The 19,270-nt window shown below is 31.0% G+C and overlaps 1 protein-coding gene across 5 annotated transcripts in view; it reads right to left on the bottom strand.

Moving 5' to 3' along the window:
- Window positions 1–19,270, bottom strand: part of LOC143044388 (uncharacterized) — a 62,573-nt gene that overhangs the window by 39,309 nt on the left and 3,994 nt on the right. For 3 of the 5 annotated variants that reach the window (XM_076216372.1, XM_076216376.1, XM_076216375.1), the window contains exons 3-15: window positions 17,316–17,435; window positions 14,451–14,639; window positions 13,447–13,581; window positions 12,386–12,476; window positions 11,717–11,793; window positions 10,066–10,173; window positions 8,871–9,011; window positions 7,936–8,026; window positions 7,351–7,454; window positions 6,155–6,292; window positions 1,426–1,513; window positions 1,139–1,200; window positions 471–608 (exon numbers count right to left, since the gene is read on the bottom strand). In XM_076216372.1, the coding sequence (XP_076072487.1) occupies window positions 471–608; window positions 1,139–1,200; window positions 1,426–1,513; window positions 6,155–6,292; window positions 7,351–7,454; window positions 7,936–8,026; window positions 8,871–9,011; window positions 10,066–10,173; window positions 11,717–11,793; window positions 12,386–12,476; window positions 13,447–13,581; window positions 14,451–14,639; window positions 17,316–17,435 (1,482 nt within the window). The remainder of the gene's footprint in view (window positions 1–470; window positions 609–1,138; window positions 1,201–1,425; window positions 1,514–6,154; window positions 6,293–7,350; window positions 7,455–7,935; window positions 8,027–8,870; window positions 9,012–10,065; window positions 10,174–11,716; window positions 11,794–12,385; window positions 12,477–13,446; window positions 13,582–14,450; window positions 14,640–17,315; window positions 17,436–19,270) is intronic. The other 2 variants (XM_076216373.1, XM_076216374.1) reach the window with 2 other exon arrangements.

The raw sequence follows: 19,270 nt of genomic DNA, 5'->3' as shown, positions 1-19,270 counted from the left end.
GTTCAATGGGTTGACCTTACAAGAGCTTTTATACATCCTTCTTAGACAACATTTTACAGTATGGTCCCTAATACATCAGTCTGCATGTCCATCTGTCTGTATGTCAACATTTGGTACAACAAAATGAAATGTTTTTTGCTGTTTTCATAGGTAAAGTCAATGAAATTCAATAGAGCATAGAGTTTCCAAGTTGTGAACTGATTTACTCAACAAAAAATTCAATAGAGCAGGAATTATAAGTTCAGTAGGGAGTTTATTTATACACAAGTTAAATATCAAGAAATTGATTTACTCAATGGAAAATTTAGAGGAGCAGGGAATGAATAAGTTAAGAGCTAGTTTACAAAACAAAGAATTCAAATGGGCAGAGAGAATTAGGTGAGCAGAGAGTTTATAAGTTTTCAGCTGATTTACTCACCAGAGAAGTCAATGGACCAGTTAGTTTATAAGTTTAGAGTTTATTTACTCACCAAAGAAGTCAATGCACCAGGTAATTTACCACAAAACGCATACACAGTAGCATTGATCTGACTGGCTGTTTCGTTCTTTGCTATAAATGAGTCTATTTCCTGTACAATTAATTTGCATATGGCACATTCTGGACCAGCCTGATAATAGAAAACATAAAATGACCAATATAACAGTAACTATATCATAGTCTTAAATCTAAATACTATAGAAACATTAATTTTCGTGGGGTTAAAATTTTGTGGTTTTGTCTCTATATAAGACTTCATGGAGATTTAATTTCATGGTTTCTAGTAAATGGGATATTATATGTAGGTTAAATTTTCGTGGTGGTTTTAATTTGGTGGATATAAACTAAATTAAATCCTCCACGAAAATTTCGGCTTCTAACGTAGTTAACTGAATCAATTTGTACCTTATAATATAAGTACAACTTCTTTAATTAAATATACCTGCATTATTTTTATCAGCATATTATTACAAGAACTTACAACAACTCTAGAAAAAAGTATTACTAATTGCTATGATGAATTTAAATCTCAAGACTATTATGGAAATGGATATTGAGAACAATCATAAAATTGATCTGTTATAGAAATTGATGTGTAGTTATCTTTTTTTTTTTTATCAACAAATAAATTCCCTCCACAAAAAGGGGGGTCTAACTTACCTTTATCATAACTTCTTCAATATTACTGGAAGGGAAATCTTTTGTCATAGCTATACTATCATCTGTCAAAAAAAGAAATTTAAAGCAACATTAAAATAAATAGTGTTTTAATAACAACATCTTTAAAATACAATATTGGGGGAGGGAGAAAATATTAAATCGAACTGCCATTTTTAGAAAATTGGATACCCATGTTAGCATTTGAGACAAACATTGGCTTTGATATCTTGAATGTCATTTTAATATCTTAATAATGCAACAAACATACTTGAAATGTTAAAACTTACTTGTACACAACTTTACTTTTTCACAAGTCAGTTCAGGGTCAAATCCTGACACAACATCTTGTACAATAACTGGTGCATATCCATAACACTGAAATTGAATATTATAATAGCATTAACCAATATACTAAGGTAACACTTTTGTTAATATTTTGCCACATTATGCCATATATAAATTTCATACCAACATTTTTTTTCGACAGCACCCGTAAAAGTAAATAGAAGATTACCAAAGTTATAAGTTCTTTTACTTTCTAGTTTCAATATCTTTTATCAGCAAGAATATCAAGCGAGCGAGCTAGGAGTCTGCTAAGATGAGCGGATAAAGTCAGTATCAAAATGTAAAATGCCTTTTTGGAAAAATAAGAACTTGTTCTAAATCTTTACTTAGGCACCGCCCTTCCTAACAACAGGACAGGTTAGCTACTGTTACTAAATGTATTCACACTGATATATAGTTCCCTATGGTTCTCATGTATGTGCACATAATACACATATAAACTGAAAAAAAATGGGTTTATATTGGACCAGTTCATTCAAGAATGTATGTCATTAAGGTGTGTTGATGTGCAGGCTTTTTAAAAAACATTTTGATTAGGTAACTGGGTATTGATTTAACTAGTATGATTGACAACTGTCATTATCACTAAACAATTATAGACAAGGTGAACCTTTAATTACAATGCCCCACCTCCTAAACTGCCAATCAAATTGACCACATTACCTATCAACCTCAGTCTTACATAATTATACAGACCACTCTATATACATATAATTCTTAATACACAAGTATTTGACCTCATAATTGAATATACAAATATGTATATTAGATGTTTGATATTTATAAGGATGATAGATTTATTTATTGCCAATTACTTTTGATCTACATTACATAAAGTGATTCTGTAAATTATATCTGAAAGATAAATGATTAATGGATTAACAAGATCTTAAAAAAAAAGGTATTCAAGTAAGGCCTATAATTTACTTGATAAATTTCCAATAATCATCTGTAATTAATCAACAATTAAATTAGTACACTTTTTTTTTGTCAGGAATTGGCTTTAAACAGTTTTAAAATTTTCAAACTTTTAATTATAATTAACAAACCATTGTTTATTAGTATATTTCCCATCAATCATTATGTCTATTTTAGTCATTTGAATTTTTATTAGAAGTGAATATATATTTTTGCAATCAAGAAAGAATCCACATTTCAATAAGATAAGTTTTTTAATTGGTTTACGTCGAAAAAGTACATTTTCAATGCCCTGTGTTGAAAAATACTTTAAAAATTGATCAAAAGGCACTCTAAAACTTTTTATCTTCAATGCCATATAACCTCTGTTTCAACTTACAAAATGCCCCAAAACAACATTTTTCAATTTTTTTTTTGTTGACACTTTAAAGTTTTAAGCTGTTGGTCCAGATTTATGTCTTACAAGGATAGTTGGTAACATTTACTAGAAGAATTTTTGCATTTTTTTGTTTTTTTGAAACATGTTCAGAACCAGCAACTTAATTTCGATAAGATATAAACTGCAGTTTAAATAAAATTGTGCAAATTAAGAGACCCATATTATTTAATTTGAGCTCATTTTATCCTCATACTGGAAAAACAAGTTTCCTTCTAAAGTCCTGCTGTAAATGCAATTTTCAGCAATAGTGCTTTATAAATGTTCATTTTTCCCCACCATACCTTAATATGAAATTATTCAAACTACTCTTCTAATCTTTCCATGAGTGATTTCCATCACTTTGATTTTATTTTAATCGGCAATTTGCTTAACTGTATTTTACAAATAAACAGCTGCGCCATGAGCGCATGATACACTCGACGTCTTGTGTGGAAGTTTTATGCAATAATCATAAATAGTTTCTGAGAAAGTTTTAAGCAATAACCATATATTGTTTTTGAGACACGGTGGGACATGTGAAACCCCTAACCCTGGTTTTTTTTTCGAAAAACTAAATATCAGTAAAATAAAATTTTGAATCAAAACCAAAAAGTATACAGATCTTTAGATTAATATAACAAAGAAGTGTGTAAAGTTTTAAGCAATAATTCTCAATTATTTTTGAGATACGGCGTGACATGTGAAAAAAAAACCTCCCCTGTTTAACAAAATACTCAATAACTCCAAAACAAAGTTTTTAATCATCAACAAAAAGTATACAGATCTTTAGATTAATATAAAAAAGAAGTGTGTAAAGTTTTAAGCAATAATCATAAATTGTTTTTGAGATAAGGCACAACATGTAAAAAAAAACCTCCCCCTTTTTAACAAAATACTCAATAACTCAAAAATGAAATTTTGAATCATCACCAAAAAGTATACAGATCTTTAGATTAATTAAACAAAGACATGTGTAAAGTTTTAAGCAATAATCATAAATCGTTTATGAGATATGGTGTGACATGTAAAAATCAAAGAGCTGAATAGCTCTGAGGGGAAAGACGGCCCTTGTTTCTATTTAATTATTTTTTTTTGGGAAAAGGGGGGGGGGGGGTCTTTTGATAGTCTTCATATAAAGAATGAAAAAATAGAACAGCTAGAACATGTAGAAGGTTGACAATATTGAAATCAATTGTTGTTTATGTAATTTCATTTCCTTAGTTTAGGATTCAATTTGGACCAATGGAAGAGATCTGCATCTTCTAAATCTAAACATTTGATTAAAGTTGATAGTTAATCATCTAAAATTCAACTGAATTCTGTCATTTCACAACAACTACAATATTTTTTGAAATCGTAATTGTGTACCACTGAACTGCAAGCTACGTCCATTTTCCATTTTTTGTGACAGTACTCTTGGATTTTAAAGTTTTTTTCTAAAGAAAGTGTGGACTGGAAAATCTATTCAGTTTTAAATTTCCATTGAAAAATTAAAGTTCCCAGTAACAACTCTCACCACAGGGAAACAGGTACTAATAAAAAAAAAACAATATGATTGATGTAAACTGTGTAAAGCTTGTTTCCAAATCCTAATTTGAAATATATGTAAATTTCATGAATAAATAGGTTTAAACTGAGACTACTATAACACATAGTAGTCTCAGGTTTAAACTACAAAAATGCAACATTTTTAATTTATTTTTTTACCATTACAATGATTATGTTGGTACACAAAAATTTAGTTTTAATGGAAGACTACTAATCCAATGAAATGTCACATTTCAACTGTTTAAATACATTAACGTTTATTTAAGTGGATATTTACTCATCAATTGAGATGCTCCTGAATTGGAGGAACATTCTCAAAACAGAAGTTTTAAAGAAAAAAATAATAAAATCGTTTCTCTCCCCTATCTCATGTAACCCCACGATCTTTGTTTACTTTGAAAGTTGATGACCTACAAATTAAAGTATTGCATGTTGATGTTCTAATCATCTACATCAAACATTATTATGTTTAAATTTAACAAATACCAATTTGTAATTAGTATACGATCTCTGACAATGATTTAAATAACCAGTGAAGGATATCCCTGCTTCTGCATAGTGTGGCATTCCAAGAATGACGTCACTATAAATTAAAAATACAATGTAGGTTGGATATATTTAGAATATCTCGTCATACTGATTTTTCCGGATTGTAGAGGAAACGTAAATAGTGTAAAGGAGAGCTCAAGATACGATAATTTCGTGAGAAACAGAAGGGAAATGTGTAGAAAACTGTTTAAAGTCAAACTATTCATTTTTGGGTCTCCTTCTCTTTAATCTAAGTAAGATTTGTTGGGGGGTTTTTCACACTATAAAATTAAAATGAATGATGTGAGGGAATGTCACTCTGGTCAACCCCATAGAAGATTGACGGCTTGAAGCCGTCTTTCCCCCAAAACCCTCCCCCTTTTTACAAAATACTCAATAACTCAAAAATAAAATTTTGAATCATCACCAAAAATATACAGATATCAAGATTAATATAACTAAGAAGTGTTTAAAGTTTTAAGCCATAATCAAGAATCGTTTTTGAGATACGGTGCGACATGTGAAAAAAACACACCCCTGTTTTAGTAACAAAGTGCCGTAACTCAAAAAGTTTCAATCTTATTTTCACCAAAAAGTATACAGATCATTTGACTATCATAAGAAACAACTATGTTAAGTTTCATGAAATTTGGATAAGTTGTTCTCAAGTTACGGTGCGACATGTTTACGCTGGCCGGACAGACAGACGGACAGACGCACGGACAGACGGACGGACAGACGGACGGACACCGGACATTTGTATACCATAATACGTCCCGTCAAAATTTTGACGCGCGTATAAAAAGTAAAACTGCAAAAATACTGAACTGCGAGGAAAATTCAAAACAGAATGTCTGTAATCAAATTGTAAAATCGAAAGCTCAAATGATAAATATCTTCATTTCTTTTTTTGGTATAAAACCATGAAGTTATCATCAATCCATTAGATTCTTAAATGAGAATTTGACCTGAAAATTCACTAATGCTTTGAATCACTGAACAGAGAATGCATTTGGCCATACAGTTATCACTCAAGTTAAATTTCAAAACAATGATATACTCACAAGTTTGTCTAATGGAGCTGGTAGTTTACTACACAAGTTATATTACAAAACAATGATCTACTCACCAGTTTGTCTAGTGGAGCTGGTAGTTTACTACACAAGTTATATTACAAAACAATGATCTACTCACCAGTTTGTCTAGTGGAGCTGGTAGTTTACTACACAAGTTATATTACAAAACAATGATCTACTCACCAGTTTGTCTAGTGGAGCTGGTAGTTTACTACACAAGTTATATACTGTTGCATTAATGGCTGCAGAGGACTCATTTGTTACAATGAAGTGGTCAATCTCTTGTATGATAAATTTACACAAGGTACAGCCTATGCTTGCCTGGAAGTATATAAGATAAATATTGTCAAAAAAACTATGTACAAGGCTTAAAGATAAAAGGATATACTACAGGTATCACATAAAATTGACATTCTCATGAAACTTGAAAATGAGGTCAAGGTCAGATGAACCCTGCCAGATGGACATGTACACCTTACAATTATGAAAAATTAAAGGACATTATTACCAGTCAAAATTTCAATTCTAATAAGTCTTTTCCCTCAAAAAGTAAAACACTGATGATCTTCATTTATTGTATCTTATCTGGTAATAAATGAAAACATTCACCTACAAAAGTTGTCACTGATGCATTCTGTTAAAGTCTTGATGTCTTAATGGTGATTGTTTGGTTGCTGTCTAATATATGTGTAATTATAAATAACATGACCGTACCCAAATTGCACCTATTTTGATCATTTTTTCACCCAAGTTTTTATTTTGATGAAGACAATAATTTCCATTCTGTGTTTTTTTTTTGTAGCTGTATCCTTCTTTATTATATAGGTACACCAATTTTATTTTTAATCAATATTGAGTCATAGAAAAAATGGTTTGAATCGACCTCCGAACTATCCATGATTTTGTACGTAATGAGGAGTACCCAAATTGCATCCATGCTTAAATTCACATTATTAAAAAACAAATAACAATGTTTTGTTTTGTTTTTTTAAATATTTAGAACAATTTGATATAAGTACATGTTTACTATTAATTTTTTTTTTAAATGGATGCTAGAAACATATTTTTTTTGTTCATTTTTAAAAGATGACTTTTGGTGAACGTCGCATGACAGTGTTTTCGCACATTTTTCTTTTCCAGTAAAAGCTTTATCTGATGATACAAACTGTGAATTTTGAATATATTTACCTATTTTGTAAGACGTGTATAATGTCAAATAACTAAAATACAAATTGTTAAGTCTCAAAGAAAACTTTAAGAATTTCTCAGCTGTGTATGTTGAATAGGTGCAATTTGGGTACTGTGACGTTACTTTTAGTCATCAACTGTAGTGGTATTCTTATTTTAAAATTTCCCTGAAAGGAAAGAAATTGACATACTTTCGCATTATTTTCTTCTTCTTTTTCATACTTTTCCAAAGCTTCTTTCTGAACCAAGTCATAATCAAACTCTATCTTTTCCACCATATCATAAGCATCTTCTTCTAAAAATACAGAAAACATTAAAAATATTAAAATACAGATAAAATTCAAAGGGAAACAATTTCGGCTTTAATGAAAACCAACTTTTAACCCACATCTTTACAAATTAATACATGTGTGACCTCCATCTTAAACTTGTCAAAAATGATGAAAAAACAGAGTGAATATTTGTGGACGCCGCGATGACACCAACAATGACGACACCAACTTCGACGGAATGTAGGATCGCTATGATTCGCTTTTTCGACTGAAGTCGAAGACTCAACAACCAGAAAACATCTTTCCTAAAAAAACATCATAATAAATAAGACCATCCTCCATTTTTTTAATTCCTTGTATTTAAAAATACAAGTACAAATATCTGGACCTGTCAATACTTTGTATAAATTTAAAATATTGTCAATTTTTAATTGAGCAAAAAAGATATATTAATATTTATTTATTTATACAAAAAATCCTGAGTTTGTTTATTTTCCTACTCACCATTATTACACAGTTTTATCGTTGTACAAGCCATGTTAGGATCCAAACCATTTTTAATGGCTATCAATAAAATTGGAGCAAATTGTTGGCACTGCAAAATATAAAACAAATAAAAATTTTGATTAAATGTTTCTCATGAAATAGCACAACATACTGATATCTTGTTTTGCAAAATAAAGTGTGTCTTGTATTTAAACAAGAATGTGTCCGCTGTACGCGAATGCCCCATCCGCACTATCATTTTCTATGCTCAGTGGACCGTGAAAATGGAGTAAAATCTCTAATTTTGCATTGAAATTAGAAAGATAATATCATAAAGAACATGTGTACTAAGCTTCAAGTTGATTGGACTTCAACTTCATCAAAAATACCTTGACCAAAAACTTTATCCTGAAGCAGGACAGACGAACAGATGAACAGACGGACGAAAGAACAGATGGATGAACGAAAACATGGACGGACGAAGGGAGGCACAGACCAGAAAACATAATGCCCATAAAAGGGGCATAAAAATATTTCTTAATTTACCAGACAGATCCCTATCCAACAATAAATCACTTTTCAGTTTGTGACAGCAGAGGTTACAACAGAGTGTCAGGGCTCTCATAATCAGTCAAAGAGACTGCTAAAAAATAGTATAAGTATGTACCTACATATTCTGATGTTGAAATAACAAGCATGCAATAAGACTGCAGTCTATCTGTTACAAATATTAAATCATTTTTGAAATAAACAGCATCATATTTTCAAGCTTTACTTTTCTACTATTACATTTTATATATCTGCTTTTAGTATACATTCAGATTGTCTGACCACTATATGATATTTTTTTCATTGTTGAAGGTTGTATGATTGTCTTTAAAATTGCCAATATCTATGCCGTTTGAACATTTGCAATCATACCTCATCTCCTTATTTTTATATTAAGAACTTACCAGTCCCTGGAGTTGATCTGGTAGAGAGTTACATATCTGTTGTAATGATGCATTGACGGCTGCTTCTGATTTGTTAGCGCTGAGTATGTTATCCACTTCACGCATCACAAATTTACATAAAGTACATTCTGCTACTCCACTCTATAAAAATTAAAATGCATAGTATTCTTAAATATTGGGTAGTTTTTGTTTTGTAAACAAAATAATTGTTCTCTCATTAGCATGAATGAGGGGGGATAGGACCTTTATCAGGACTCCGGGATCTGGTGTTTTTAAGCTCGGGATTTCGGGATCCGGGAATCCTTTTTTTCGGATTTCGGGATGTCGGGATTTGCTTTATTTAAATTCGGGACCTCAGGATTTTGTTTTTTCAAGTCCGGGATTTCGGGATCAAGACCCCTCCTATCCCCCCTCATGAATATGGTACACAAGCATAAAACATATGCTTAAAGTCTACTGCTTTTTAGCAATTTTGTTCTATGTCTCACCTGCCATTATTGCTATCAGTATAAAAGTTTAATTTTGACATTCAAAAATTAAGTTCATTTATCAGAAAAATACAGATGTAGGTTATTTTTAAACTGAGCTCTTTTCTTCCGATGCTATTTCTTAATCTTGAAGAATCATCTGTAGAAGTTTCATATCATTCCACAAAGATTTAACAATACCATTGATGTCTAAAAAAAATATTTTCAGACTGAATGCTATTTTAAAAGAACTTAGTCGATCTCTATCAGTAAAATACTGAAAAATAAAAAACATATACTGTAAATTAACTTATTTTCGCGGATACTTTATTTCGCGGATACTTTATTTCGCGTTTAGCTGTTCCACGTCCATTTCGCTGCGTTTAATTTCATGATTCCTAAATTTACTTGATGTAGTTAAGTAAGAAATAATCAAAGTTTAACATGTTCGCGACTATTTCTATTCGAGATATTTTTCTACTCGCGAAGGTCGCAAAAATAAATCACTCGTGAAATTAAGCTGGTTTACAGTATTTTTCAAGTTTTGCTTCAACTCAATTTCTCTTAGATATACCCCAAAAAAATCAACTTCTAAAAGTGTTCTAATAAGTTATTGGTTTCTGAATAATTTAATCAGAAAAATATGGAAAAATGAAAAAAAAAAATGTTTTTGCTCTGGATCCTGTCTTTTAATCATTAAAAATGGTAATAAAGCTTATCATACTTACTGGCTCCTCAAAATTTTCTGGTTCCACTGAGTTGGTTAATTCATGGTGGATATGGGTCTTTGATTTCCCACAGATACCAGCCATTTGTAAACAGACCTGTATACCTGTCTGAATAATAAAAATAGCAAAACAATGAGAAACAGTACAATAAACTAGCATTGAAAATTGTGTTCCAAATATAACCATTCTGTAGATAAACAACAATTTACAAAATAAAAAAATAATTGAAAGAGATATCTATAAGCTATCAATACAAAATACTTTAAATAACATGAATGATTCCATATTGAAAGATTGACTTTAGTATTTTTTTTCTATATGAATTGGATTTTGAATAATATAGTGTTATTAACTGGCTGTTTCTGTATTGGCACTGGTATAGATTCAAGGTTTGCTGTATTGGCCTCGAGACCCGTAGGGTCGAGGGCCAATACAGCTGACCGAGAATCTATACCAGTGCCAATACAGAAACAGCCAGTTCATAACACTTTTATTAAATGATTATAAGAGAATTAAAAACCGGAAGTGAACGTCCTGTATTAGCCCATGGGCCAATACAGCTTTTTTCCCGCTTTTTTCTGTATTGGCCCTGTTTTTTCCGTTTCAAAACTTTAAGACATTACAAAACATTGCACATCATTTAACCTGTTTATTTTATGACTTTAATTTAAAAAATATTATACCAATGTTTTTATGCATAATGATACTTCCAGAGTTAAGTAATGGCGTAAGAAAATTGAAAACCGGAAGTGAACGTCCTGTATTAGCCCTAGGGCTAATACAGCTTTTTTCCCGCTTTTTTCTGTATTGGCCCTGTTTTTTTCCGTATTGGCCCTGTTTTTTTCCGTATTGGCCCTGTTCGAAGAGCAATATTAAATCTTGATTTATATCGACAGTGGAACGTTTTTAGTATTGCACATGCTGATTTATCCGTATTGGGGCTTATTTGCTCATATCATTTAATAAATAAGCATATTCACCTGTGGAAAAAGTATATTCACTGCACAAAACTTTGTGTGCTTTTAGGTGTATAATAACAATACAATGTTTGACTGTTAGTTGGTTTTGGTAAATTACTGTTATTTTATACATATTTTTTCTCACTCTGAACATGGAATAAAAAAATTACTGTCTTTTGTTTTGCTAATTATGTGGTTTAATTGACTTTTGAAAAACCTAGTGACATTCACTTTGGGTGTTGGCCTCAGTGAATATCAGTTTTTCAAAAGTCAATAAAACCACACATTTACCTCATCAAAAGACAGTAATTGTATAATATAGTAATTAACTGTTTTGCAATTTTTCCCAGATTACAGGACATTGAAGTAAATTTTTACATTACAAGGAAAAATTGTCAGTTGCTGCAATCTCAAGGGATTGTTATATCATTGGGGTTTGTGTTGCTGTTCGTGTTGTTTATTCTTTAGTTTTCTATGTTGTGTCATGTGTTCTGTTGTTTGTTTGTCTTTTTCGTTTTTAGCCATGGCATTTTCAGTTTATTTTAGATTTATGAGTTTGACTGTCCCTTTGGTATCTTTCGTCCCTCTCTCAATACTAAGTAAAATATTGCAAAATTTCAGGTTAACTAATGCAGAAATGAGAAGAGGAATAACCCATGATAACAGCTACTGGATACTTTAAATAGCCCTACCTCTCCAGCAAGTCCTTCCATAATCTCTTTGCAGTCTTTACAGGATAAAACGTGTTCATGGACAATAAAAGCATCTTCTGAAAATGAAAAATTTATGAATGAAAGCTCATGAACTGAAAATCTGTATGCTATAAAGATATGACAATACATACTCTTACATATCAAATCGAACCAAAAGCAGCATGCCAATGACTGGTGCAATAAAAGATTATAAGCTTTTTTTCAGTAAATTATTTTCTGAATTCTAAATTGGTTTTCTACTGTGGATTCATTTATCATTATGGATACCAATTTATGTAGACTAAGGGAAAAAATGTTTGATTTCATTGTTGTTCCAAAGTCTGCAAACGAGCCTGTGGAAAAATTATAATTCGTTGAACATTAAATTTCATGGTTAACCATTATACCCACACAATAATAATGAAACCACGGTCGGTAATTGTATTTGAGTTACTTCCCATACAGGAGAGTTGTACTGCAACCATAAATCTTTTCTGGCATTGAAATTTTTTCATTTAAGATTGTAATAATTCCAGGAAGTATTTTCCTAGAGATTCGTTTTCCAAGGACAAAATACAAAAGTATACATGAAAGTTCTACAAGTTATTATGAAAGTATGTTTATATTAGCTCCCTGTAATTTGAATATATCAGTATAAAATGTACTAACCTGCTGTACAAACTTTGATAGCCTTGCAAGCTTTTTCTGCTGAGAACTCATCCACTAAAGCTTTCAGTAACAGTGGCTCAAACTTCTGACACTGAATAATACAAAACACATTTAAATAAATCAAATAAATCATTGGCAATAACATTAAAAAAAACCCACACATTTACAATTTCTTATGAACTTCAGAGAGAAGAAAGTCTGCTGGTCATTATTTTGGGTAATAAAATTTGGCACTGCCAACTGATACTTTCAAAATGCATTTATTGAGAGATAAAAAAAATCATTTAAGACCATCTATATAATTGAGGAATTTCAGAAAAATTGTATAGAACAACTTTCGGGCATTTTGGGTCCTCAATGCTCTTCAACTTTGTACTTGTTTGGCTTTATAAATATTTTGATATGAGCGTCACTGATGAGTCTTATGTAGACGAAACGTGTGTCTGGCGTACTTATTTATAATCCTGGTACCTGTGATAACTATTTTTTCTATTTTAAAAATTATCGTCGTGGTAATTAATTTGAAAGATAAATTGTCAAATATTGATTGCTATTGTTTATCCGAAAAACATAAAGTTAATTAGAACTTAGACAACTTGTCTATCACCATAGGGCAAGATCTTAATTAAAAACAATTAGTATCCATGTTTTTTTTTTAAACAGTAACTTTAAATCAGAAATTTGATTTAATTTTACGACTTTTTTTTTTTCTGTAACATTAAGAGAAAAGGACAGAATCATTGGTTTCAGACATTTTCAAGAAGTTTGTTTATCTTTTCAATCTGAACTTATTACAAATAACAACTATATAGCAGATACAGAAGTATTAGATTATTAATATTCAAACTTCGCCAGAAATTCTCAAGACAATGCCAAATGACAAACTTCAATTTATCGTAATTAAAAACATACATGTGTACTCAGCATGTGTAAGGTACTATAGATAAGGTCTTCAAACATCAACTTAAACTATCGATTAACCGGTTAATCGATTCATAATTATTAAAGTAACTGGTTAGTCAAGTTCAATTTGACAACATTGGTCTATAGTTTATACCTACCAGTGCTCCTAATTGACCAGGTAGTTCATTACAAATTTCTTCCAGTGTAGCATTAATAGCGTCCTCAGATTTGTTGTTTAGGAGTCTTTTCTCAACATAGGAAACTACAAGCTTGCATAACTCACATTCTATTGGCTATAAAATAAAACACTCAGATGAATTTTCATTGAATAATGGTACATGTAATTACAAAAGGTAGTTTGGTGGACTTCTTTTTAACTGTGAAGTTGTCACCCCAAAAAACTGAACATGAGAGGAATTTTGATAATGATGCATGGCCTTTATTTCCTGTGGAAGCAAAAACAAACCACCTTTAAATGGGAATACAAAAGATAGGTAAAATGGTTTATCAAAATTAAAGTCAATTATTAAAATTAAACATTAATATAATGACAAATATTTCAACAAAAAAAACAAAATGTACTCTGTTCTTTACACAACAGCTACTGTGGAATCAATATAATTCTTAGGGTACTTATTTTTCTGGATGTTGGGGGTTTATGTGAACCACAAAATTTAAGGTGCTCAACAAAGTACAAATTTGGCATAATAGTGTATTTAGAATTTGTTAAACCATGTAAAAAAGTGTCTGATAAAATATGTTTTTCCATATCCTCAAGAAAAATAAAATTTGCAATACTTAATTTAATATCATAATTAAAATCTCAATACATTTGATCTTATTTCAATCCTCTTAAGGAAAAAAAATACTTCTTGATACTATGAAACCATTTATATTTTGAAATAAATACAACAACTATGTTCAATAAGTGATTAATAATAACTTTATTATGGGTTTTGCTCATTGTTGAAGGCTATACAGTGACCTACAAAAATGTAAAGCTGTTAATTTCTGTGCTTTGTCATTTGGTCTCTTGTGAAGAGATGTCTCATTGGCGATCATACCACATCTTTTTTATATTGTTTAAAGTTTGGACTCTGCCTTTAAGTACAAATAACTATATAGTACCATAGATGGGTATTACATCTATGATAGTACTTACATTAGCACCAACATCCTGTGTTATTTCGTTTATTTCATTTGGTATGACATCATTACTGACAGATAAAACATCATAGCTGGCAGGAGCTGGTAAAACATCATTGCTGATAGGTGCTGGTAAAACCTTGGTTAAAAAGTCATTCTCCAGTGAGGGACATACTTTTAACGATATACAAATCTGTTCTGGGTCCTGAAAACAGAATGTTATAGTGTAATAAATGTTATTGGTATTTTATAATGCTTACTGAGTAATTTTTTTTTCAATTACCTTTACTACTTTATTTATATCAACTGACAAGGAGGTACATAGTTTATACTCAAAGCTTGTTTTCTTGTGTTCGTAACTTTACTGGTGTCATCTGGCATTATCCTTGTTCCATTATCTTTGTCTATAAATAGAGTCACTTGTTGGAAGATTATTCATTCTTAATTTTTCATACACCTTCCAAATTTATTTAGTTAATTGTGAGTGATTTGATTTTTAAATATCTCTCTGTCTTTCCAATAGATAGTGTTGACCTCATAGTTCTTGAGATATCAATTTCTTATGCATGATTCTGAGGTATTAACTGAAACTTCAGGAAAGGATGGGGGTATTTGAGGAGGCACCAGTGCCTCAAGGATTTTTGGGAGCATTTTCTATAAAAGAGGATATTTCAAAAATTTATAAACAAATTTTTTTGAATTCTACTTTAATAAGAGCATCCTATATGAGCATAAATTCTAGTGCAATTTAATGGAAGAATGAAAATGTCACATAATAAATTTTCTTAAATGTTTTCCCTAATTTCCTGTTTTTTTGATTCAGAATTCCCAACTCAGTGTAGTTTAGACCCTATTTGAGAAAAATCCCTGACTCAGTGTAGTTAAGACCCTATTTGAGAAAAATCCCTGACCTAGCTAATTGATATCAAAATATACAGATAAGTTACAATTATCTGTGAACTAGATGTGTCTGATAAAATATTTCTGTTCTTTGACCTCTGATAATTTTAACTGTTAATGAAATATAAATCAATTATTAGACCAAATCTCATTTCAACGATTCAAAATATTTCATGACCTGTACTGTTTGCTCTTTATGAAATTTTTGTTCATTCCACTTATCAAATTCAAATATAGGGAATTCAAAGGTTAAGGTAGTGTCTTAATTATAATCCATAGAATTTTTTAATAATTTGCCAAAATGTAGTTTATATCATGCTTTTTAAAAAATAATAATAAAAAGAATGGGTCACCGTGCTTATTTTCACGCTATTCAGTGTTCAAAATTGATAAATTTTGTATAGATTATGCATGAAAAACCCAATTTTCTGAAATAAAGCGTAATCTACATCATAGAATTTTGAGTTAACACATGAGAAGATGGCTTTAATAGTACGCTTTCAGTTAAGAAAAAGAAACAATGGGGTCACCGAACCCTTTTTCTTGCTACATTATAAAAATAGGTAAATTCCTAACACATTTTATTGTAAAAGTACCTTAATCTGAATTATATGCCCTTGCATTTGAGTTGCCTCCCCTTATGTGGCAAAGTTGGAAAAAAATTAATCAAACAAAAGTTTTCTGTTTTTTGTAAAATACAACCATAAATATGATAAAACATGTCATTTTCTATATCGAAGTGGAAGTTCTTACGCATAAATTACCTACTACTCTAAAAAATTTGCACATTCTATTAAAGATCTAGACCTTGTTTTCTGGTATTTCCAAATCCAAGATGGAGGAAGACACCCTATCTATCTTAAGATTGAAAAATATATTTATACTTCAAAGTCGAGAACCTTAACAGTGGGTCTCATTCGGGTCTAATGTTATGAGGGATTGGCTGATTTGTAAGTGTGACAACATGAAAGTCAAATTATTAAGCATGAAAACAAAAAAACTAAGTCTGTGAAATTACAAGTGTTATCATCTCAATGATAAGCGGGATACAGGAATCTGAAAAATCAATAATCGGGATATGGGAATCTAACAAAATCAAGAAGTAGGATCTAGGTTCAGACCCCCCCCCTCTAATGAGATATGTTTAACAGCATTGTTTTATGATTTTTATTGTTGTTGGATGTTGGAAAGTCTCTGTTAAACTTTGTATATTTATAAATTTTCTAGATCTATTTCCTCTTAGAGCTTGACATATACATAGACACTTGTCTGTCTTTGAAGAAAGTATGTTGTTAGATATAAGAAGATAAATGCATGACCTGTATATGTTGATGGTTCGTAGAGTATACCAGATATCTTTTGTCTCCACTAAGGAGCTACTTAAGGAGCAGGAGCATTTTACCCCTATGTTCTATTCTTATCCAATGGTCATGTTTTTGACAAAAGTAAAAAAAAACACAAACTTTATTCTAGATACCCTAAGGAGCATTCAGCTTAAAATTTGGTTGGAACTGATTAAGTAATTTTGGAGGAGAAGATGTTTGAAATTGTTTACACAGATCAGACGACAATGAGGGACAATGACCACAGACAACAACGGACGCCAAGTGATGGCAAAAGCTCACATTTTCTTGGAAAGTTGAGCTAAAAAGTAGATTATTGGAAAAAACATGTGTAAATATTTTTGGGCAACTGAGTTGAGCTCTGTAAATTGATCTGTATCAAACTAATGTTTTTAAAAGAGATGGTTTTTCAATCTGTAACAAATATGATTTTTCAAATGTTGAATGAATATTCTTTTAATTATCTGGCAAAAAACATCTTCGTGAATACTTTAGATCCATGTCAATGCAGCCAAAAAGTTGCTGATAGAGGCTTTAAATATTTTATTTAAATCTATAAAATCCCCATTGTGTCATAAATTCAAAGATACAATTTATTTTACTTTTAGTAAAGATATTTGCAATTAATTTTTACTTACCAATCCATCGGATAGTTTTGAGAAGACCTTTCCAATGTTGTCTTTGACAAAGGCAAGACATGTGTCAGCATTTGCAGTTAGTCTGTTACAGATATCAGTTAAAACACCTTCGGCTTTTGCCTGAAACCAAAAATATACACAATCAAAATTATAGCCGTAATAAAAATCACTCTAAAATAATGATAAAAATAGATATACCTTTAAAATATATGCAAGCTTAAACTCTATAACCTCTTCTATACAAACAAACAAACAAAAATATTGCACGCATTTAAATAACCTTTAGCTTTGACCATTTGACTGAAACCAAAATCATACACAATCAATACAGTCCTGCCGACTTTCCCAATTCATTGTGAATTTCACCATGAAAAGGGTCGTAAATTAAGATTTTAAACACAACTGGATACTTCATCTTTATAACACTAATTACCTAGTAAGTGTATTTGGGATATCAAGGATTCTGAAGAATTCTATGGTTGGGAAAATTTAAATTATAAACACATATAGGATGCTTTTGTTAATAAATGCTAAACAAATGTTTATGCTTGTCAGAATTTATAAGCTAATTATAGAACAACCTGCACAATCTTAACTATAATTCTTTCAGTTAGGTGGCCCTTCCTATAAGCAAGGTAATTAGGACCTGTCCCTGGAATAAGTCATATTTTCCAGCTTGAAAATATGTGAATAGCAATAGGTATTGAAATCAGAACATTTATGATAAAGTCAATAAAGTTCCCAAAACTTTTTCACAGCCCTTGGGCAGAAAGTCTGGCCATATCAGGAGCCTGTAATTCAAAGGTTGTCGTTTGTTTATGTGCATGTTACATATTTGTTTTTTGTTCATTTTTATCAAATAATTAAGGTCATTAGTTTTCTCGTTTGAATTGTTTTACATCGTCATTTCAGGGCCTTTTATAGCTGACTATGCGGTATGGGCTTGGCTCATTGTTGAAGGCCGTACAGTGACCTGTAGTTGTTAATTTCTGTGTCATTTTAATCTCTTGTGGAGAGTTGTCTCATTGGCAATCATACCACTTCTTCTTTCTTACATAAGTATAAATTTGAGGAATTTGAGCTCCCTGCAATGGTGATACCTACGCAACATGTGAAACAGTATACATTTTTACCTAGACACAATATGTGAAAAGTTGATAGAATACATTTTTAACTATGCAATCCTTGAAAAGGTATACATTTTTTAAAGTCTAAATCATATGAAGGGTTGGGTAAAATAAATTAGATATCAAATTAAGCGGCACCCCTATCAATTCCAGTATTGACATTATTGAAGTGGACCACCAATTAAGTCTTATCAAAATCCTTCAATCTGAGGATTATAAATGGTATACACCCAACTCCCCCATAGGCGGATCCAGGGGGGTCCCTTTTGTGGAAAAATTTGGTTAATTATATAGGGAATCATTGAAGCATGACTGGAGCAGCCCCCTCCCCCTTAGGTCAGACTTGGGAAAAGTTCTGGATCCGCCACTGTCCCCTACCTCTAATTGACAAACAAAATATTTAAGTTTAATGTATTTTAACAAGATATATAAAAATAAAATAGAAAATCTATATGAATTCATGTATACATACATGGTATAGTGAATTACGAATTTACGCCTCCCCCTTTTTTAAATCACGTATCAGCCTCTGTGATCCCCTGTCCTTAGTGCTATAGATTTGGTGAATTTAAAATTGTTAATAGCAGATCATAACAATATAATAAAGAGTTCGTGTGTGATACAAAAGGTACAAACTTCAGAAACATATTTCAGTCTCTCTGCATCATCATATGAAACCTTGTGCAAGGAACACAATGAAAAGAGGGAATGAAACGAAGGTACACATATGTCTCTGATATAACAGTCTATGATTTTTTTTAAATATTCAAACTATATGCATGACATTGTTCTTCCACAAGATGTTTGAAGTAATTTAATCCACCTCCC

The sequence above is a fragment of the Mytilus galloprovincialis genome, chromosome 9 (genome assembly GCF_965363235.1).
Source record: "Mytilus galloprovincialis chromosome 9, xbMytGall1.hap1.1, whole genome shotgun sequence".
Taxonomy (NCBI): domain Eukaryota; kingdom Metazoa; phylum Mollusca; class Bivalvia; order Mytilida; family Mytilidae; genus Mytilus; species Mytilus galloprovincialis.
This window is presented reverse-complemented; position numbering and strand designations above follow the sequence as displayed.